Consider the following 17,370-nt stretch of genomic DNA (forward strand, 5'->3'; position numbering starts at 1 on the left):
ACTGTAAAAACACAGTACACAATGTTACTAGGAGTAGCAAAATAAATTGCATTACTATAATTACCATACCAGAGGCTTACCTGTTAATTTGTTCTTCAACCGTTCAATTTCTTCATTTAATTTTTTAATCTCCTTATCGCGGCTTGTATTTACTGTAACACACACTGGACCCTGGAGGTTCTGCACTGTTTGTGCAGATTCTTAAAATGAGAAAAGGAAAGAAAAGGTGTTCAATAAAATACATTCCAATTCCTGCTAATGAGCAGAACTAAAAATCCAAACAAATACAAACCACTAACCTTGCAGTTTTCTGTTTAAATCCTGCTTTTCTTGCTCTAATTTCCGTATTTTCTTTTCATAGCCTTCTATTTGTGAAGTGTTCTTTAAGTCACGCTCTACATCCATATCTTTGGTTACAGTGTCAGATTGCATCACACTCTTTAAAGTGCCTCTATCAGATAAAGAGCTGAAAACAAATACCTAAGTTAGAACATTTTAATAAATACTCACAGCAGTCTACAGCAGTAACATGCTGTGATTCCACCAAATACACATCTTAAATTTACAAGAGCAGTAAGTGCAGTAATTGTTACTGTTGAGACAACTGTCAGGATAGATAAAATAATTATTCCTTAGCTACTGTGTATGCTGCTGTAGAATTAAGAAACCCGCACTCAGGACTTTAATGATGTAGACCTATATTCACTTTACAAACTGCCTAAACGACTGAAAATATTAACTCTCCTATGCCAAAAATTACAACTACCTGACAGCAAAGTAAGCAGACAAGTGTACCTGCACTGAAAGAGCTGAGAAACAGATGCAAAAACTTAGTTTGAAACGTGACAAAGATGGATTTAAGTTAAGCCATGTGATCTCACTCTGAAAAGGACGAGATATGTGTACTGGGTTCTTTCTGAAATAGTACTGCATGGCATAACAGGCCCCAGCAAAAGGAAATAACGGAATAACAAACAGGACAGCACAACCTTAAGATCAGAAACAACTATATGCATTTGAGGGATCTCTGAGGTCAGATGAGGGCCATTTCAAAGATGTGCAAAGTGAGCTGCTTTGTCCATCCTCAATACCATTTATGTTAACATAATGTTAACATTATGTTAACATAGCATAGCAGCGAAACTTCGGATCAATGAGCTAATCCTGAACTGTTCCTGGCAGACAGGCAATGTGGACAAAACTTGTTCTCAGCCTCTCAATGCAGGCACAGTAAGATTATACCAAATTGCAATTGACACAACTAGATGCTTAACTTTTATTCATCTCAAATCGATACAATATTGAATACAAAAGCATCTAATCCTGGCAAGCATGACCAAAATATGTTCTCACACTTGAAAAAAAAAAAGAGGATAAAGGTTTAACCACAGGTACATCTACAGACATCAATCATTCTACATGTTTATAAAAATGAGAATTTCTTAGAATTAGCTACATCTGGGAAACAAGTTTAATGAAGAAGATATCCTTTGCTCACCTATCAGTTGTGTACGTAAACCCAACAAATGGTAAATGCAGTCCAGAAAAGCCTGCATGAGAACTTGGTGGCACCACTTCCTGCATGAAAACAACATGCATGAAAACCCGAAAAAGAACCCATACAGAGCTAAAGGCATTTGATTTACCCTCAAGAGTCAGAGAGACATTTAAGGAAAAGACTTTTCTTAGAGCATGCCAACTGACAATTGCCAGCTACACTTCATTGTATAGCCTTACATAGTTCCTGGAAGAACTTTATTTCAGAATAGGTCGTGTAATATAATGACCTGAATTTAGGAGCCTCTTGAACCGGCACTTGAAAGAGCATCATTTAAACAAGTTCAAAGCACAATGCAACAAGTAACAGAACAACCCAAAATTTCAAGCTCCTAATTAAAAGTGACCTGGCACCAAAATGTATGCTGTTAGTTTTAGTATGCTAGTTATTGTTAGACAAGTAACCAAAAAAAATGCCAAAATCTCTTCATTTCTTGGAACACAAGCTGATGAACAAATTACCACTAAAGCTCTCTGCTCTTCCTGGCCCAAGTGTATAAACTACTAGACAAGAGAAATGGAAGAGATGAAAACCAATGTCCCCAATTCAAAACCCAATCTCTTAAATGAGCGGAGATGTGGCAGAGTGAGCTCTCTCACACAGAGAGCTGAGATTGCAAGCTGCATGGAGAATATATTTGTGTTTCTGAAGAGAGGTTTTTTTATTTCATCTTTGAAAACGAATAAATCCAAATACTAGCTCCCTGTAAAGGCAAACTACAAGGGCAACTAAGGGCATCTTTCCCCACCTCAATATGTTTAACTTTGACTGACCGTGTAGCAGCAGTCCATTTCAGCAAGCTACCATTTAGAAAAGTAGCTCACAATTTCCAATAACCCAATATGTCAGAGATTAAAACCTTGAATTGTTCACATTTGAAATGACGTATTTTTCATCTCTTACATTGCTTATTTTGACATAAGTTCTCACCAATATCTTATAGTGCAGTAAGGTTGCATATTTGCATTAGTAACATGTGAAAAATAGACTCACTGGATTTCTTAATACATCATCATCTACATCAAAGTTTGAGGTGTCGGAAGGACTGCTAACTTCTGGAATGTAAGGTGCTTCTAGGTTTCGGATGTTATCCCAATTAAGTCCTTCAAAAAATGCATGAGACTTAAAATCCTCTATTCCATTTTGTCCCAGCCTACGCTCCCTACTGCAGATAAGCCGCTGAATTAGATCTTTTGCCTCTTCAGACACATCTGTAACATGGGATGGAAACTGAAATCGTTCCTAGAAAACAAAACAAACAAAGACATTTTTAGCGAAGAAATTGATTCCATAACTTTCAACAGTAGCTTTAAAAAGAAGTGTTCTAAATTACACCAATAAAACTGGAAATGAATAACCAAACATGGTTCTAGTCCCAATGAGCGGTGGCAGATCACAATGCAATACATTCAGTAACAGACCTTTTGTCTTAAAACGGATTTTGAGGACAAGTAATCCTTTCTCAATTTCTTTTAATACAGATCTGTTTTAAACTAACTGCAATTACAGTAACTATTAGATAAAGCAATTTTTTTTTCTTCAAGACATACAGGTATTTTGACACACTACAATATATTAAAGATCATACAATAAAGCAGATCCACTGATCTCCTGAGGATTAATTTCAGCTCTCAAAAACTGAGGTTGGTAGTCAATTCTTTACAAAAGGTTTTTAAATTGAAGGATGCATTTTTCTAATTTATAGGCTAAATACCTCTTTTTCTTACCAAATTATGATTTTTACTTAGGAAAGATTTCTATTACCATAAACACATAGAAGACTACAACTGTAGTTACCACTAACATCTGAAATTAGATAAAAATTTGGAAAACTTTTTCTGCATTTTACTACCATCGCTGTATAGTCAAGAAGGGACTTCTAACATTTTTTTTTCCAATAAAGGACAACAGCATACACGTATCTATTTATAATACAACTTTTCAAGTTTAAAATGAGATTATTAGGGACCAAATCAGTGTAACTGAAATTTAACTTTAAAACTTTCACTGAAAAACATGTAATCATATTATGTGTCCAAATGAGATTAAAAAATTATTATGTCTGCAGGACAACAGCTTCAAATTTCCTCCCATGTAGTTATAGAGCCAGTTAGCCAGAGTTTACACTGGTTACATTTGCAACCAGCTAGTTCACTGAAGGAATTAAGGCAAACGAGATTCATCATACTAAGGATTTTAGCTCTGGCAAGGATTTCATGTTTTATCCATCACTGCTTCATTGTGAGAGCACAGCATTGTATACACGAGTAAACTGCACTCATCTTGAAGAGAAGACAAAACCCTATGCAATAGCTTCTGGCTTCCTAGGATGAGCATGCACATAAACACATCCTCCTAATGCAGCTCATGAAAGGACACAACGAACTAGTTTATTCTTATTCTTCAACATTGAAAATGCACCCAGAAGTTCCAACTCTTCTCTACCGCTTTGACCCTGGACAGCCCCCCTAACTTCATGTTCTTCATGCACCTCAAAATTCACCTTCTTCTGCCACTTCCACTCCAGGCAATTCCCCCTGACCTCATGTCTACACTGGTTGACTTGCCTATTCCTTTTGTACTGTTATCAGTGTGACAGAAAATGTGCACAGCTGTGTAAATAATGAGTTACTTCATTTCTCCTGCACATCCCGGAGGAAAACTTAAATGGGCCTAACATGAGAATTGGTTTTGATATTGATTTTGTGCTGACTGCTTCAGATTTTTCAACAACATCAGCATTTACAGAAAAAATTCAATTTGACAAAGAAGCAAACATTCCTAAAACCTGAACCAACAAACCAACAAACAATATGGTTCTAAACTATCATGGAAAAGCAAAGCACTACGATTACTCCAATATCTTTAAGTGATAACAGTTTCTCTGTAAACATTGTAATCTCAGTGAATACACTTAATATCTCTTACTTCATGATTCATAATCTTCCCATAGGTTTCCACTAATGACTCTGCATAAAAGGGTGTTTCGCCATACAGCATTTCATACATGCAGACACCCAGTGACCACCAGTCACATTCAGGCCCATATTTTCCCATGCCATCTTCCATGGCTTGCAGTATCTCTGGGGAGATGTAGTCAGGCGTACCCACCGCTACTGACGACTGCACCTAAAAAAATACAGCAAATATAATACTTGTAAGTTTTCAAGTTCTCTCAGCAACTTTCTCACTCACACACCCGCATTTGTGACAATTACAGACATCGGGACATGATTTTGGAAAGGGAAGAGATTTATAAAGTCAAAGCCACAAAATAAAGAAAATATTAAGAAAGTAAAATAGAATGCAAAGATTAAGTTCCAAACTACTTCTATGAAAAATCAGTTGATAAATTTTATTCTGAACACAGGAGAAACCCAAAATAGTCACACCCACTGTGAGAAAGCAGAAAGACAAGGAAATGTTTTGCCTTTGCATCTTTTTATATTTTAAAATTTCAATTGGCTGCCAGAAGTTGAAATAAGAAATGAATAAGCAGAGAGTTCAAGTGTTATGCTTGAGTTTTACAGTTTCATTTGAAGATAGCAAGGGCAAGTAGGTGACTATTTCTATTATGTCAGAAATCGGTTTAAGGCTTACTGCATAGCTTCGCAATCAGATGAAAGTAAGGTGGGGAATTGCCCTGTGCCCAAGTAGTAGGGAAGACCAAATCATCTGGGCAGTGACAGAGCAGCTCTGATGTCTAGGTATATGTTCTCAGGATTCACAAAGAGTTATAATGGCTCCTTCCAATTAATTCTGCATTTTAACATGGTAAATCTTTGAAAGGCATTTAATGACTACAGAATATCACCAACACTTGAGTTTGTGCCAAAAATCAGTGAACAATGTTGTGTGCCATATTTTGGCAGGATTGGCACCTCGGGAAGCACCCTACACTAGACAAAACAAACAAACTCAAGAGCGCAAAATCTGGTGCACAAGATGGCCAATTACCATAATGTTGCTGTTTGATTTGTAAAAGATCTACAAAATAAACTGCTTATTAATTTTCTCTTCATTTTGAATGACTTAGATTTCAAATGTCATGGCTGCTAGGTTCCTCATCATCTATGACTCCAGCACAGGAATAATATCAAACTCCTTTACTTTTTAGCACAGGGTCTTTGGACAGTTCATAAAAATCTCATGAGAACTCACACTCCTAGTAGAAGAAAAGGTGAAAGATAGAAAAACATAGCAAAGGATAACTTCAAAAGGTAGCAGCCTGTTAAACACAGAGAGTAATGTGTTCAGAAATACTTTTATAATATAAATACACTGAGTTATACACTTCTCCCAATTTTTAGCCCATCAATAAGCTTACAATCTATCACCTCCCTGATGCACTTTGACAATGTCTGATAGCTTTAAGACCAACAACTCACTAAACAGGTTATAATACCAGTGACCCAATCAAATTTTACTTCATACATACTGTGCCATCTTCACTCATTTTCAGACAGGATCCAAAGTCTGCCAGTCGTATGTGGCCATTCATGTCCAAAAGGACATTATCAGGCTTTATGTCCCTGTAGTAAAAGAAATAAGTGAGAAGATTTAAATACGAGGTATTAGCTCTGCTTTTAAAGATTAATCTTGCATCAGAATAACAAAGAATTTTATGTTGGATACCCATTGATGCAAGTTTGTTTGTGTACTAATTACAACCCTCTCCTCCTGCCCAACTTAAGACTTTTCCTGCAATACTGAAGCCTTAGATTACATCAGATTTTCAAGCTCATCAAAGCTGAACTCTGAATAGCCAAATAATCAAGCAGAACAATTACAGTGAGTCATACTGACTGTAACAGATAGACACTTTACTTCATAAACATAATTTCAAGATAATATGCATCACAATATATTGTTTTGAGGCAAGAAAGATAAAAGAGAAAAGGGAACCTTTTAATCGTATGTTTTTTTCCCCAGAATTATAACTAACTTTTCACTTTTTACCTAGGAAGATTTTTTTACCGCTTCTCTAAATTTTGTCCATTATTTCTGTTGGCCAGTATTTTATATTTGCTATTCGAGCCCATCTGCTTGTGTGGATACCTAAAGACCTTCGCATTCTGTGCACATGCAGCAGTTACTCTACAGCCCACTGAACTCCCTGGGATCAAGGCAATGCCATTTCAACAGGATATAGTAACATTAGAAAGTTTCCAACATCAAATTGTGTCTTTCCTCTTCTTACATAGATAAAGCAGTGTATAAAATGGTATACATCATGCCAAGGCTACTAAATAACATAATCAAAGATTCCCATTTCATTCTAGCTCAATACTTTATATTCTTTTTTAGATCAGGAAGGCGGCCAAGAAGGATTTACTAAAGAGCATGTTAATTGAATTTAGTCCACCAATTATCCACATTTTACTTCACCACTTTGTACTTAAATTCACACAAAGTATCAGTAAAAGATCAATCATCCAGACAACTTAATAAGACAGTCCTGATATATACTACGCTGCTTTTTAAATTAATAGCCTCAAAATATCCCAAATGAGCACCTAGCCAATATCTTGGGAAGGTGGCAAGACAGGATGAGAGAAAAGCAAGTGCAGAAGATAATCAACTCGGTTGCATAACCGTTCTGCAGGCTAAAAAGTAGAACATCCAGGCCTTCCAAGGTAACATATACCAGTTTCCTGCCAACACCATCCAGGATCAGCTCCCAACATGCAAGCTTATCACCATGCCACTTTGAAATATAACTATTTACCTGAGCTAGCCCAAAAGATAACCAAAACTATAAGTATGTTCGTTTGGATTTTTTATGATAAATAATACTATCTATTAATAATAAATAAAACCACATGCTTTATACTAAACTCATCAGTCCTTCTGCATCATAAAATATTGTACTCTTCTCAAATGGAAAGTTCCAAACACCACTACATGTGCTCAGAAATTAAAAATTAAAAAATATGCTCTAATACACCTTGCTACACAGGCGTGGAAGTTGACAATGTCTGATTTTTAAGGCGTTGAATTTCACAGTTTCACACTTGAGAAGACTTACTAGAAAAAACATGATAGGTTCAATAAAGGGTCCTTAGACGTGAAAAATCCTGCCAATCTGATAAATTATTCCAACACAAACTTGAATTAACACTTTTTAACCAAGGGCTAATACTTTGAAATTAATTACTGAAATGTCACTTATCGTTGCTCATTAGCAGTATTAAGACAAAATAGTAAATGTTATACTATGCCTGTCAACATAAATTAAACATATCCTCATTTGTTATAATACAGAAAAAAATGTGATAATCCAGAAAATTAGACCATGTTGCTGTATTTTCCCAGTAAATTCATCAGTAATTTTTTACCGTTAAACTTACTGCATACACTTCAGTTCCAGGTACTGACAACACTACTTTACAGACTCATACCACAAGTCAAGTTCAGTAGGTGCTGAGGATTATTAAAGCTTATACACAACTATACACCATTTTTTTGGTTTGTTTGATTTTTAAAGAACACTGCTCACGGTGCCATTTGTAGCATGAGCCAATGTCATCCAACACATTTCTGCTTTTCTGCTTTGCATGCAGATCTCACTTGCCTAAGGGAACACTATTCCTATTCAGAAAGGCTTAATGCCCCATCTCTGAGCTCCACTGTTTCCTATCTACAGCTAACAGGTCATATAAGCCTTTAAAGGGTCCTTGAAATCCTCTCCAGAGCAATCATGCTTCTTCCCGTTGCCAAGGAATGATTTTGTGGGCATTCACACATCTGCTATTCAAAGCATATGTTTTGGCCTCAGAGCCATTCATTCCTACTGCCACAACACGCTTTAATTCAGCTCCCTGCAAAGAGGTAACTGGTTAGTTTAGTCAGGCTACTTTCCTCAGAAATGGGCGCAATGGTGCCTCTGATGCACTTCTCTCAGCACGTAACATTTTTAAACCCCCACGTATTGTCCACATTCACTCACAGGAGTATTACAGAGTTTCTGTATCTTTTCTCTTTTTAATTCTTGTATCAGTGATGAAAGTCCACACAGAACAGTTTGAGAATTCCCTGTGCCTTTTAAACATTAATCGTAAATATAAATCACCTCACTCAACTAATGGTTTTCACCCACAGATTTCATAATGGAGACAGTAAAACTGTCCTTATTTCACAGACTAAGAAATAAAGGCATAAAGAGGTAAAGGAATCTGGCAAAAATGTACCTGCAAAGTCAGGTACAATGCTAGTATGAAGTTCACTTCTCCTGAGCTGAGACTTTAGTGATCTATAATGAACCTACCTTTATGGCCACAAGCAGTTTTCAGTTAACTGAAAAACCTTACTACTCTCATGCTCTGCATTTTCTAACTTCTCTGCTTACTGAAATCCAGCTATAAAGTCAGCATATAAAGAGACAACTGCAAAAGTTTCCAAAAACAGTATAATTCTGCTTTCTAACAGACAACCATACAGAGATGTTAAACTTGAAAAGCAAACAAAGGCTAGAAATTCTCACTTGATCAAGATTCTTGCAATGATGAAACAAAATATTTATCAAGTGCCTCCCTTACACTACTCGCAGCTCTTATAAATCAGTTCTTTCAAAAGAAAGCCAAAAAAGAAGCATACAAAGTGTACTTTACCTTCCTGACGAGTTTTCTCTAGCAAAGAATAAGGAATACTATACATTCTGAACTACTACAGAACACAGCCTAAGTTAACATGATGGTAGGCACTGATGTGGGATACATATTCCATATGCAGAAATAATTAGACAGGCACATTCCCCCTCACCACAAAAAACATTTGAGGATTCACCTCAGGTAAACAGCTGCACTGATGTCATCATGGCCTTACTACGTGTAAATTTTGTAGAATGTCTAAACAATTTCAGAGAATTCAAACTGCTTCAAACTTCTAGGCTGGGTTGCAAAAAAGGCAGATAAGTATTCATGGAGTGAACTGAGAATAAGTCAAGAAACCTGATTAAAACTAAAAGACTTGTTAAAAGGCTGGTCAGATAAACATCACTGCTTCTAATACCAATCCATTAAAACCTGGTATTTAAAAAGCAAGAGCTTACACAGATAGTTTACAGTACATAGTAAACAAGTACTCACAGCAGTCTGCCTGTGGCTATTGTACCCATATGCATATGTAGCAATATCTCTGGGATTACTGTTGTAACTGTACATGTATTTTTTCCCAAAGTGAGATGGTATTTTACCTGTGCACATAATGTAGCTCATGTATGGAATGTATAGCAAGCACCATTTCACCAATGTAGAACCTAGCCATATCTTCAGGAAGTTTGTCTTCAAACTTACTGAGAAGCGTCAGTAAGTCACCACCAACATAGTAGTCCATCACTAGATACTGAAAAAGGAGAAACAAAGCAGTTAAGTAATGAAAGATAGGTAGAAAAAAAATTAAAGTTCATCAGTCCATCATCCTCTGAAGAGAATTTTTTTTTCCATGGCTGGGAAAGTTGTCAAAACTACTAATCATTTGCGTTACTTTTATTTGCTTATTTAGTGTCAAAGCACACCACATTCCTTTAATAACTGCAGTAAGGGTGACACAGCAGCATTCATTTCTTACCATAAAAAAAACCATCCAAGACATGGCAGCAATAAACAAGTAAACCGATGTGAATTTATTTCTGTCTTAACTACAGTATCACACAAAGAAAATGACTTAGTATCACCAAGACTAACGTAGGTTATCTACCCTTAAACCAACCATTTCCAGAGGATGTAGGAAGAAAAAAAATATAGGTAAAACCAACATTTGATGCAGCTTAGTGTAAAATATATATTTCATTACTACTTTTAGTTTTGGTATCCTTTTAATACTACAAGCGGTTCCAAAAGTATGAGATTTATCACATTAACACCTTTAAACATTCATCTTGACACGCATAATGGATGTTTAACACAGCTGGCAAGAGCTTGATGACACTATACATCAGGGATCCCCATGACAAGCCAGAAGCACTGCCAAGCCAGAGGCACTACAGCAGTGGGAAAACTGAAAAATCAAACGTTTATGTTCTTTTGAAAACATTTCAATGAAAAAGTAACCAGCCTCCTAGGCAATCAGCTATTATCCTATCCACAGAAAGAACCAACACATAATGTAAAAGACAAGGGCTCAGACTTGCTATTTGTTTCTTATACCACCAAACAGGGACTACGTTTTAGTAATATCCACCTAAATCCACAACATTACTTCAAGTATAACGACTTTATCTGGTACTACCAGTTCTGGGCCATTTTGTTCCATGCTTCCCCAGATGCTTTGATACACAGTTTTAGGAATAACGTTACTTATTCTAGAAATAATTTGCCAAAGCAGTCATCTGATTTTTCTCCTCAAGGTAAAGCAACATGCAAATCCACTGCCCCTACCACAGATCCATCTTCCACAAGGGACGGGAACATAAAGTGCAACACTAACAATTTCCTCACTATCTATTGGCTTAAATGAGCAACTCTGAAAGGCTTAAAGTTTGATTTTTTTTTCTCTGTATTATTCAAATTATAGCTTAGTCCGACAAGCAAATTTCATCACTTATGTTGAAACCAATCAGCACATTGCACAACATATCAAGGAATTTTAAATGTGTGTTGGGACACTGTACACATATAACAATTACCTTTGAAAACAAAAGGCTGCAGACAGAAACCAGCAATCTTTCAAAAGGGATACCATATTAAAGTATTTTCTCTCCAATTCAAACATAAGAAAGCTTAGAGAGGCTTCTGTAGGAGCTGAAATAGCCTGCCTGTCAAAGAGACAAGGTCTGCACTTCCCTCAGCTCCCACAGGATTCATAACTCAGCAAGAATTCAGCTGACCCATGAAATGACGTAATTGGATCAGAGAAAGATGGAAGACCTCTTCTGTAAGAAAGTAAAAACATATTCATCTCCCAATTCACAATGATTTTCTTGCCAGGAGGGACTTCTCCCTTCACATGGGGTTAAAATAAAGAGTATTAAGGTGCTGAAATCTAGAGATATCACATTCTTCCAGTGAAGTGACTACATCAAACAGGGGAGGGCAGTTTGGAAAAAAATAGGAAAAAAAAGACATTAAAATACTGTCATGAATACTCAGAGACCTTTAAGAGGCTGACAGCACATGAACACACATACGCCGTTCTTCATGAATGAGAGTAGGAAAGGATATTTTTCTGGTAAAGCACAAGAAACCTAACAGATTTGAATATGGATGAGATTAAGATCTTGAAGTCGCATATGTGTTTCTAGTATTCATGGGCCATGTTTCATCTACACAATATCTGCTTCAGCAAGATCACCGAAGGTCTACTTGACCAATTCCCACTCAAGCCGTCTCTACAAAAAGCTTTCTAGGAACCAGAAAAAAAGCCAGGCTATAATTTTCCATGTAATGTCATTTAAGAGTCAGCCATTCAGCAAACATTACCGCATGGTCTGTTTGCATCTAAAACATTCTAAAACTACAGAAGCAGAACCAGAAAATGAACTCTAGAACATATACTTTCTGTGGGATTTTGTTTCATACTATATTTAAGTTCTGTATCATCATGTGCTTGAGTAACAGAAGGAATAAAACCCCAATTAAAAAATCTAGACTATTCAAGGGCAGTTACTCTTATACCTTAACATCACACCTTCTCTTTATTTTGTCTCATTCTGAGCCCTTTATCAGGCACCCAAAGGAGGATGGGAAAGCCCTAGATGTGGGAAGACACCAAGGTTCTCTCTCTGCTTCAGGGTTAGCTCATGTGATTTTGCATGAGTGTTAGTCTCTTCTCCCAAGAAAGAAGTGATAGGACAAGAGGAAATGGCCTCAAGTTGCACCAGGGAAGATTTAAGTTTGATATTAGAAGATTTTACTTCAACAAAAGTACTGTCAAGCACTGGAACAGTCTGCCCAGGGACTGGGCATCCCTGATGGTGTTTAAAAGGTGTGTAGCTGTGGTACTTAGGGACACGGTTTAGCAGTGGATTTGGCAGTGTTGGGTTTATGGTTGGACTCTATGATCTTAAGCATCTGTTCCAATCTAAATGATTCTATGATTATGTGATTTAGAATTACTAACGGTAGTGCACAAACATCACCGGGGGCAGATACCAGAACATTGAGCTCTATCTTTCAGAGAACTGATGTCCACTTCAGGCTGAAGAACGAAGCTGTTGTCTATTCTTGTTTTGTTCTCAGTCTTGCATACCATTCTACAAGGATCAAGGAGGAACAGCACAGCTGTCGTGGCTTAATCCAGCAGCCAGCACAAAGAATCATTTGGAGCACAGCTAGCAACAAAGAACCATGTGGCCACTCACTCCCTCTTCCCCTCTCCTGGGGAAATGGGAAAAGGAATCAAAAAGAAAAGGTTGAACTTGTGGGCTGATACAAGAACTGTCTAACAAGGCAGCAATGGGAGAGAAAATACAATTGTTACTGTAAAAGAATATACAAAGTGACATATCACAAGCGATACACAAGGCAAAGTTGCTCACTGACCAGAGGTCAGGTGCCTAATCCCTCCCAGTCTGGAATTCTGAGTTGTGGAGCCGTGCCGCCTTGCCAACCTCCTCTCTTATATGTACTAGACATGATGGTGATGGCATGGAATATCTTGCTAGCCAGTTCAGTCAACGGCCTCAGTCTTGTCCTTTCAGAGCTTCTTATTAAAATTAACTCTCTACTCAAACCAGAGAATTAACCCCTTCCCAGCCAGAACCAGGACATTATCCACTTCTAATTCTATATCACCTTAGTCATGCCTAGATCTTACACTTTCCAATTGTTCACCATAATTTTTTGTATCTTTTGCTATATATACACACAGATATCACTCCCTTAGTTCATAGGCCATCCCTTCAAAATGCTTGCTCAGTTCAGTCCATAACTTTGGGCTCCACCTGTTATAACAGTTCTCCAGGGCAGGAGAGAGAGTGTGTGGTGTTGGATTGCCACATGCTGCATCAGGAGCACGCAGCTGGTGTACCTGGCACAGCCCATGCCCATGGTCTGCAGGTTGAGGATGCTGACCTTGAGGAAGTTGTCAGGCGCCTACTGCTGAAGGCAGCTCTTTGTTCAGTTTCATCAGTCAGTTCATTAATCTAGGTGATCCTCACTGTAATACCTTTGATATGACCCATAGCAATCACAGAAGTAACATCATACAATACAAATTATTGGCTATTCGCATCCCAAATCAAATCCCTTTGAAATACACGTTGGAATTTCCCATCTTGATGAAGCACGCACTAAGTACATCCAGGTCCTTGAGCAAAAGCAATCCTACAAAAGGGTTTGCCTCCTTCTTAGGCAGAACTAACCTAGGCTAACAAGTTCTTCATGTGCGCTACTGGGACTTTATCCCCTTCTACAGTACGTGAAAGTATGGATCGGGCAGGGAGAGCTCAACTGGTAGATCCCCGTGTGTTGACTAAACAGGCAGATTTTGCTAAATGTTTGAAGGTCCCACCATCCATTGCTCTCAGTATAGTTTCTAGCAGTCCATTGTATTGTTTGATTTTCACAGAGGCTGATGCATGAGAGGGGATGAGATATATCCACTCAATATCATGGTCTTCGGCCCAGGTGTCCATGAGGTTGTCTCAGAATTGAGTCCTACTGTCTGCCTCAATTCTTTCTGGAGTGCCATGCCACCAAAGGACTTGCTTTTCAAGAGCAAGAGCAGTGTTCCAGGTAGTGGCATGGGGCACAGACTATGCTTCTAGCCATCCAGTGGTTGCTTCCACCATTGTAAGCACATGGCACTTTCCTTGGTGGGTTTGTAAGCATATGATATGATCAGTTTGCCAGGCTTCACCAGACTTATATTTCAACCATTGTCCTCCATAGGACACAGAGGCTTCATCTATTTGGCTTGCTTGAGTGCAGCTCGTGTTTCACATTCACGGCTAACCTGTGCCGTAGTGTCCATGGTCAAGAACATCCCTTGACTTTGAGCCCATTGATATGCTGCTTCAGGCCACGCTGGCCTGAAGTGTCATGGGCCCACTGAGATATACTTCAACTTTAAGTTCCCAGTCCAGATCCACCTGCTGGTTGTTTTGATGTTCCTCAGTGGCCCAGCTCTTAAGTGATGTACTTTCACAACCAAATTCTCAAACTGGGCAGCAATATCTTGCCACAATGGGGCAACCCATATGGGTTTGTCTCTGTGCTGATAGCTGCTGTGCTTCCATGGCTGTAAACCCCCACTCCCCCCCGCATCAGGCACAGGCGAACATCCATGAGTCAGTATAAAGTACTAACCCTTTTTCTCATTCAGCAATATCTAAAACCAGCTGGATGGCTTTCACCTCTGCAAATTGAATCGATTCACCTTGTCCTTCAGCAGCTTCTGCAGCCCATCATGTTGCACTCCAAAGAACAGGCTTCCACATCTGATGTTTTCCTACATTTCAACAATGAACAATATCATTTTCATTTCCTAGCATTTTACTATACAGTGTGGCCTTTGCAGCCTGCATCACCACCTCCTCTGGTTACATTCTGAAATCTTTGCCTTCTGGACAGTCCATGATCCCTTCCAAAATTCCTGGAAGACTGGTTTCCAATTCAAGCCTGCTACGTTACTAGTGTGGCCCATTTACTCCACACAGCATCAGTTGCACAATACATAAAGGGGACCTTGTCTTTGAACATCCAGCCAAGCACCAGCAGTCAAGGTGCTAAAAGGAGATGTGCCTCAGTACCAACCATTTCTGAAGCAGCTTGAACTCCTTCATATGTTGCCAATATCTCTTTTTCAGTTGGAGTATAGCAGGCCTCAGATCCTTCTATATCCCTGATTCCAAAACCCTAGGGGACGGCCTTGAGTCTCTCCTAGTATTTTCTGCAGAGACTTCAGGTAGGGCCATTCTTCCAAACTGTGGTGTAGAGCATTTTTTACATCTTGTCTTGCATGAACAATCTCTCATTTGATCTGTTCAAAGGCTTGTCACTGCTCAGGGCCCTATTTGGAATCATTCTTCTTCTAGGTCACTTGAGAGAGAGGGCTTACAATCAGACTGTAACTTGGAATATGCATTGTCCCAAACTCCATAAAGCCTAAGAAAGCTTGGGTTTCCTTTTTGCCAGTCAGTGGAGACATAGCTGGTATTTGTTGATCGCATCCACTTGGATCCACCAATGCCCAACTTTCCACTTTATTCCCCAAAACTGGATCTCCTATGAAGGTCCCTTTACCTTACTTATTTTTTTAATAGCAAAACCACCTTTCAGAAAAATCTGAACTACTTTCTCTCCTTTCTCAAAAGCTTCTGCTGCTGTGGTGTCCCATATGAAGATGTTGTCCATGTATTGCAGGTGTTCTGGAGCTTCACCCTGTTCCAGTACAGCCTGGATCAGTCCACAGCAAATGGTAGAGCTGTGGACCTCTGTCCACCGTTAGGCAGTCGATTCCTGGTGTACTGGATGCCCCTCCAACTGAAAGCAAACTGTGGCCTGCACTCTGCTGCCAAAGCGATTGAGAAAAATTCATTAGTGATCTCAATTGCGACATAGCACTTGGCTGTCTTTGACTCATATTCATATTGAAGTTCTAGCAGTGTGACTTCATCCACAATAACCTACTGTCAGCCTCCACTCTCCATTAGATTTTCACACTGGTCATATGGGACTATTGAAGGGTGAGCTATCGTACTGATCACTCCTCAGCTCTCCATCTGATGAATCAGCTTATGGATGGGAATCAGAGACCCTCGATTAGTGTGGTATCACCACCAGTGCACCGCTGTGGTAGCTGCCAGCCTCGCGACAGATCCCTGGGTGGTTTTTTGAAATAGTTGTTTAACCCTAAACAAAATGTGAAATGCATTCAAGAGACATAGCAATAGGAACTTTCTGGCTTGAACATCCCAAGGACACTGAAAATTCTCAACAGCTGTTGGAATTAGCCTGAGGAAGAAAGCGGAGGGAATGCATCTCCCCCCCACCTCCTCCATAGACTGGGTGTGATTATTACAAATTCTGAGAGATGGCGCCTGATGTACAGACATGACAACAATACATATACCAGCTGAACCTCATTGCTAATGACAGGATTGTATCATAGGTCAATATTATACAAGACAGCAGAATTATAATCCCTATCCTTCTTCAAAAGGTGATAAAGAGTGCTGCAGGGAATACATAGAACATGTATGGATTTACACAACACAGTTGTAAGAACAATTAATACATCATTGTGACTGGTGACTATTCAACCAATATAATAAATGTATAACACAGTCTGGTTAATTCTGTTGTTATCTCAACACCTTGAGCCCCATACTGGGTGCCAAAGGACTGTTGTGGTTTAACCCAGCAGCTGGCACAAAGAGCCATGTGTAAGACAGCCAGCAACAAAAGACCAATCTTTTCTCCCCATTCCTGGGGAAATGGGAATGGGTATTAAAAAGAAAAGGTAAGACTCATGGGGTGAGATAAAAACAGTTTAACAGGGCAGCAAAGGGAGAGAAAATACAACAATTGTTACAGTAGAAGAATGTACAAAACACGAGCGATACACAATGCAAAGTCGCTCAACCACTGGAGACCGGATGCCCAGCTGCTCCCAGTCCAGAATTCCGTGTTGTGTACCCACACTGTAGAAAAAAACTCTGCACTGTAAAACCCAAAATCATAAAACCAACCCAGCTGCACTGAGCTACTCCGAGCCACATTGCTGTGCAGACCACCTCCCTTATTTATACTTAACATGACGATGACGGCAAGGAATATCTCATTGACCAGTCTGGTCAGCTGCCCTCACTGTGTCCTTTCCTATAGCTTCTTGTGAAAATTAACCCTTTCTCTGCCCAAACCAGGGAATTA

At 38.8% G+C, this 17,370-nt stretch overlaps 1 protein-coding gene across 12 annotated transcripts in view; it reads right to left on the reverse strand.

Annotated features, from left to right (window-relative positions):
- CDC42BPB (CDC42 binding protein kinase beta) overlaps positions 1-17,370 on the reverse strand; it is a 104,090-nt gene that overhangs the window by 37,924 nt on the left and 48,796 nt on the right. For all 12 annotated transcript variants that reach the window (XR_011337572.1, XM_069858901.1, XM_069858891.1 and 9 more), the window contains exons 5-11: positions 9,753-9,901; positions 5,997-6,090; positions 4,487-4,687; positions 2,552-2,800; positions 1,499-1,578; positions 300-466; positions 81-200 (exon numbers count right to left, since the gene is read on the reverse strand). Coding sequence is in view for 11 of the 12 variants with exons in the window: in XM_069858901.1 (XP_069715002.1) it covers positions 81-200; positions 300-466; positions 1,499-1,578; positions 2,552-2,800; positions 4,487-4,687; positions 5,997-6,090; positions 9,753-9,901 (1,060 nt within the window). In the remaining variant the exon portion in view is untranslated. The remainder of the gene's footprint in view (positions 1-80; positions 201-299; positions 467-1,498; positions 1,579-2,551; positions 2,801-4,486; positions 4,688-5,996; positions 6,091-9,752; positions 9,902-17,370) is intronic.

This window comes from Phaenicophaeus curvirostris, chromosome 5, assembly GCF_032191515.1.
Source record: "Phaenicophaeus curvirostris isolate KB17595 chromosome 5, BPBGC_Pcur_1.0, whole genome shotgun sequence".
Lineage (NCBI taxonomy): Eukaryota > Metazoa > Chordata > Aves > Cuculiformes > Cuculidae > Phaenicophaeus > Phaenicophaeus curvirostris.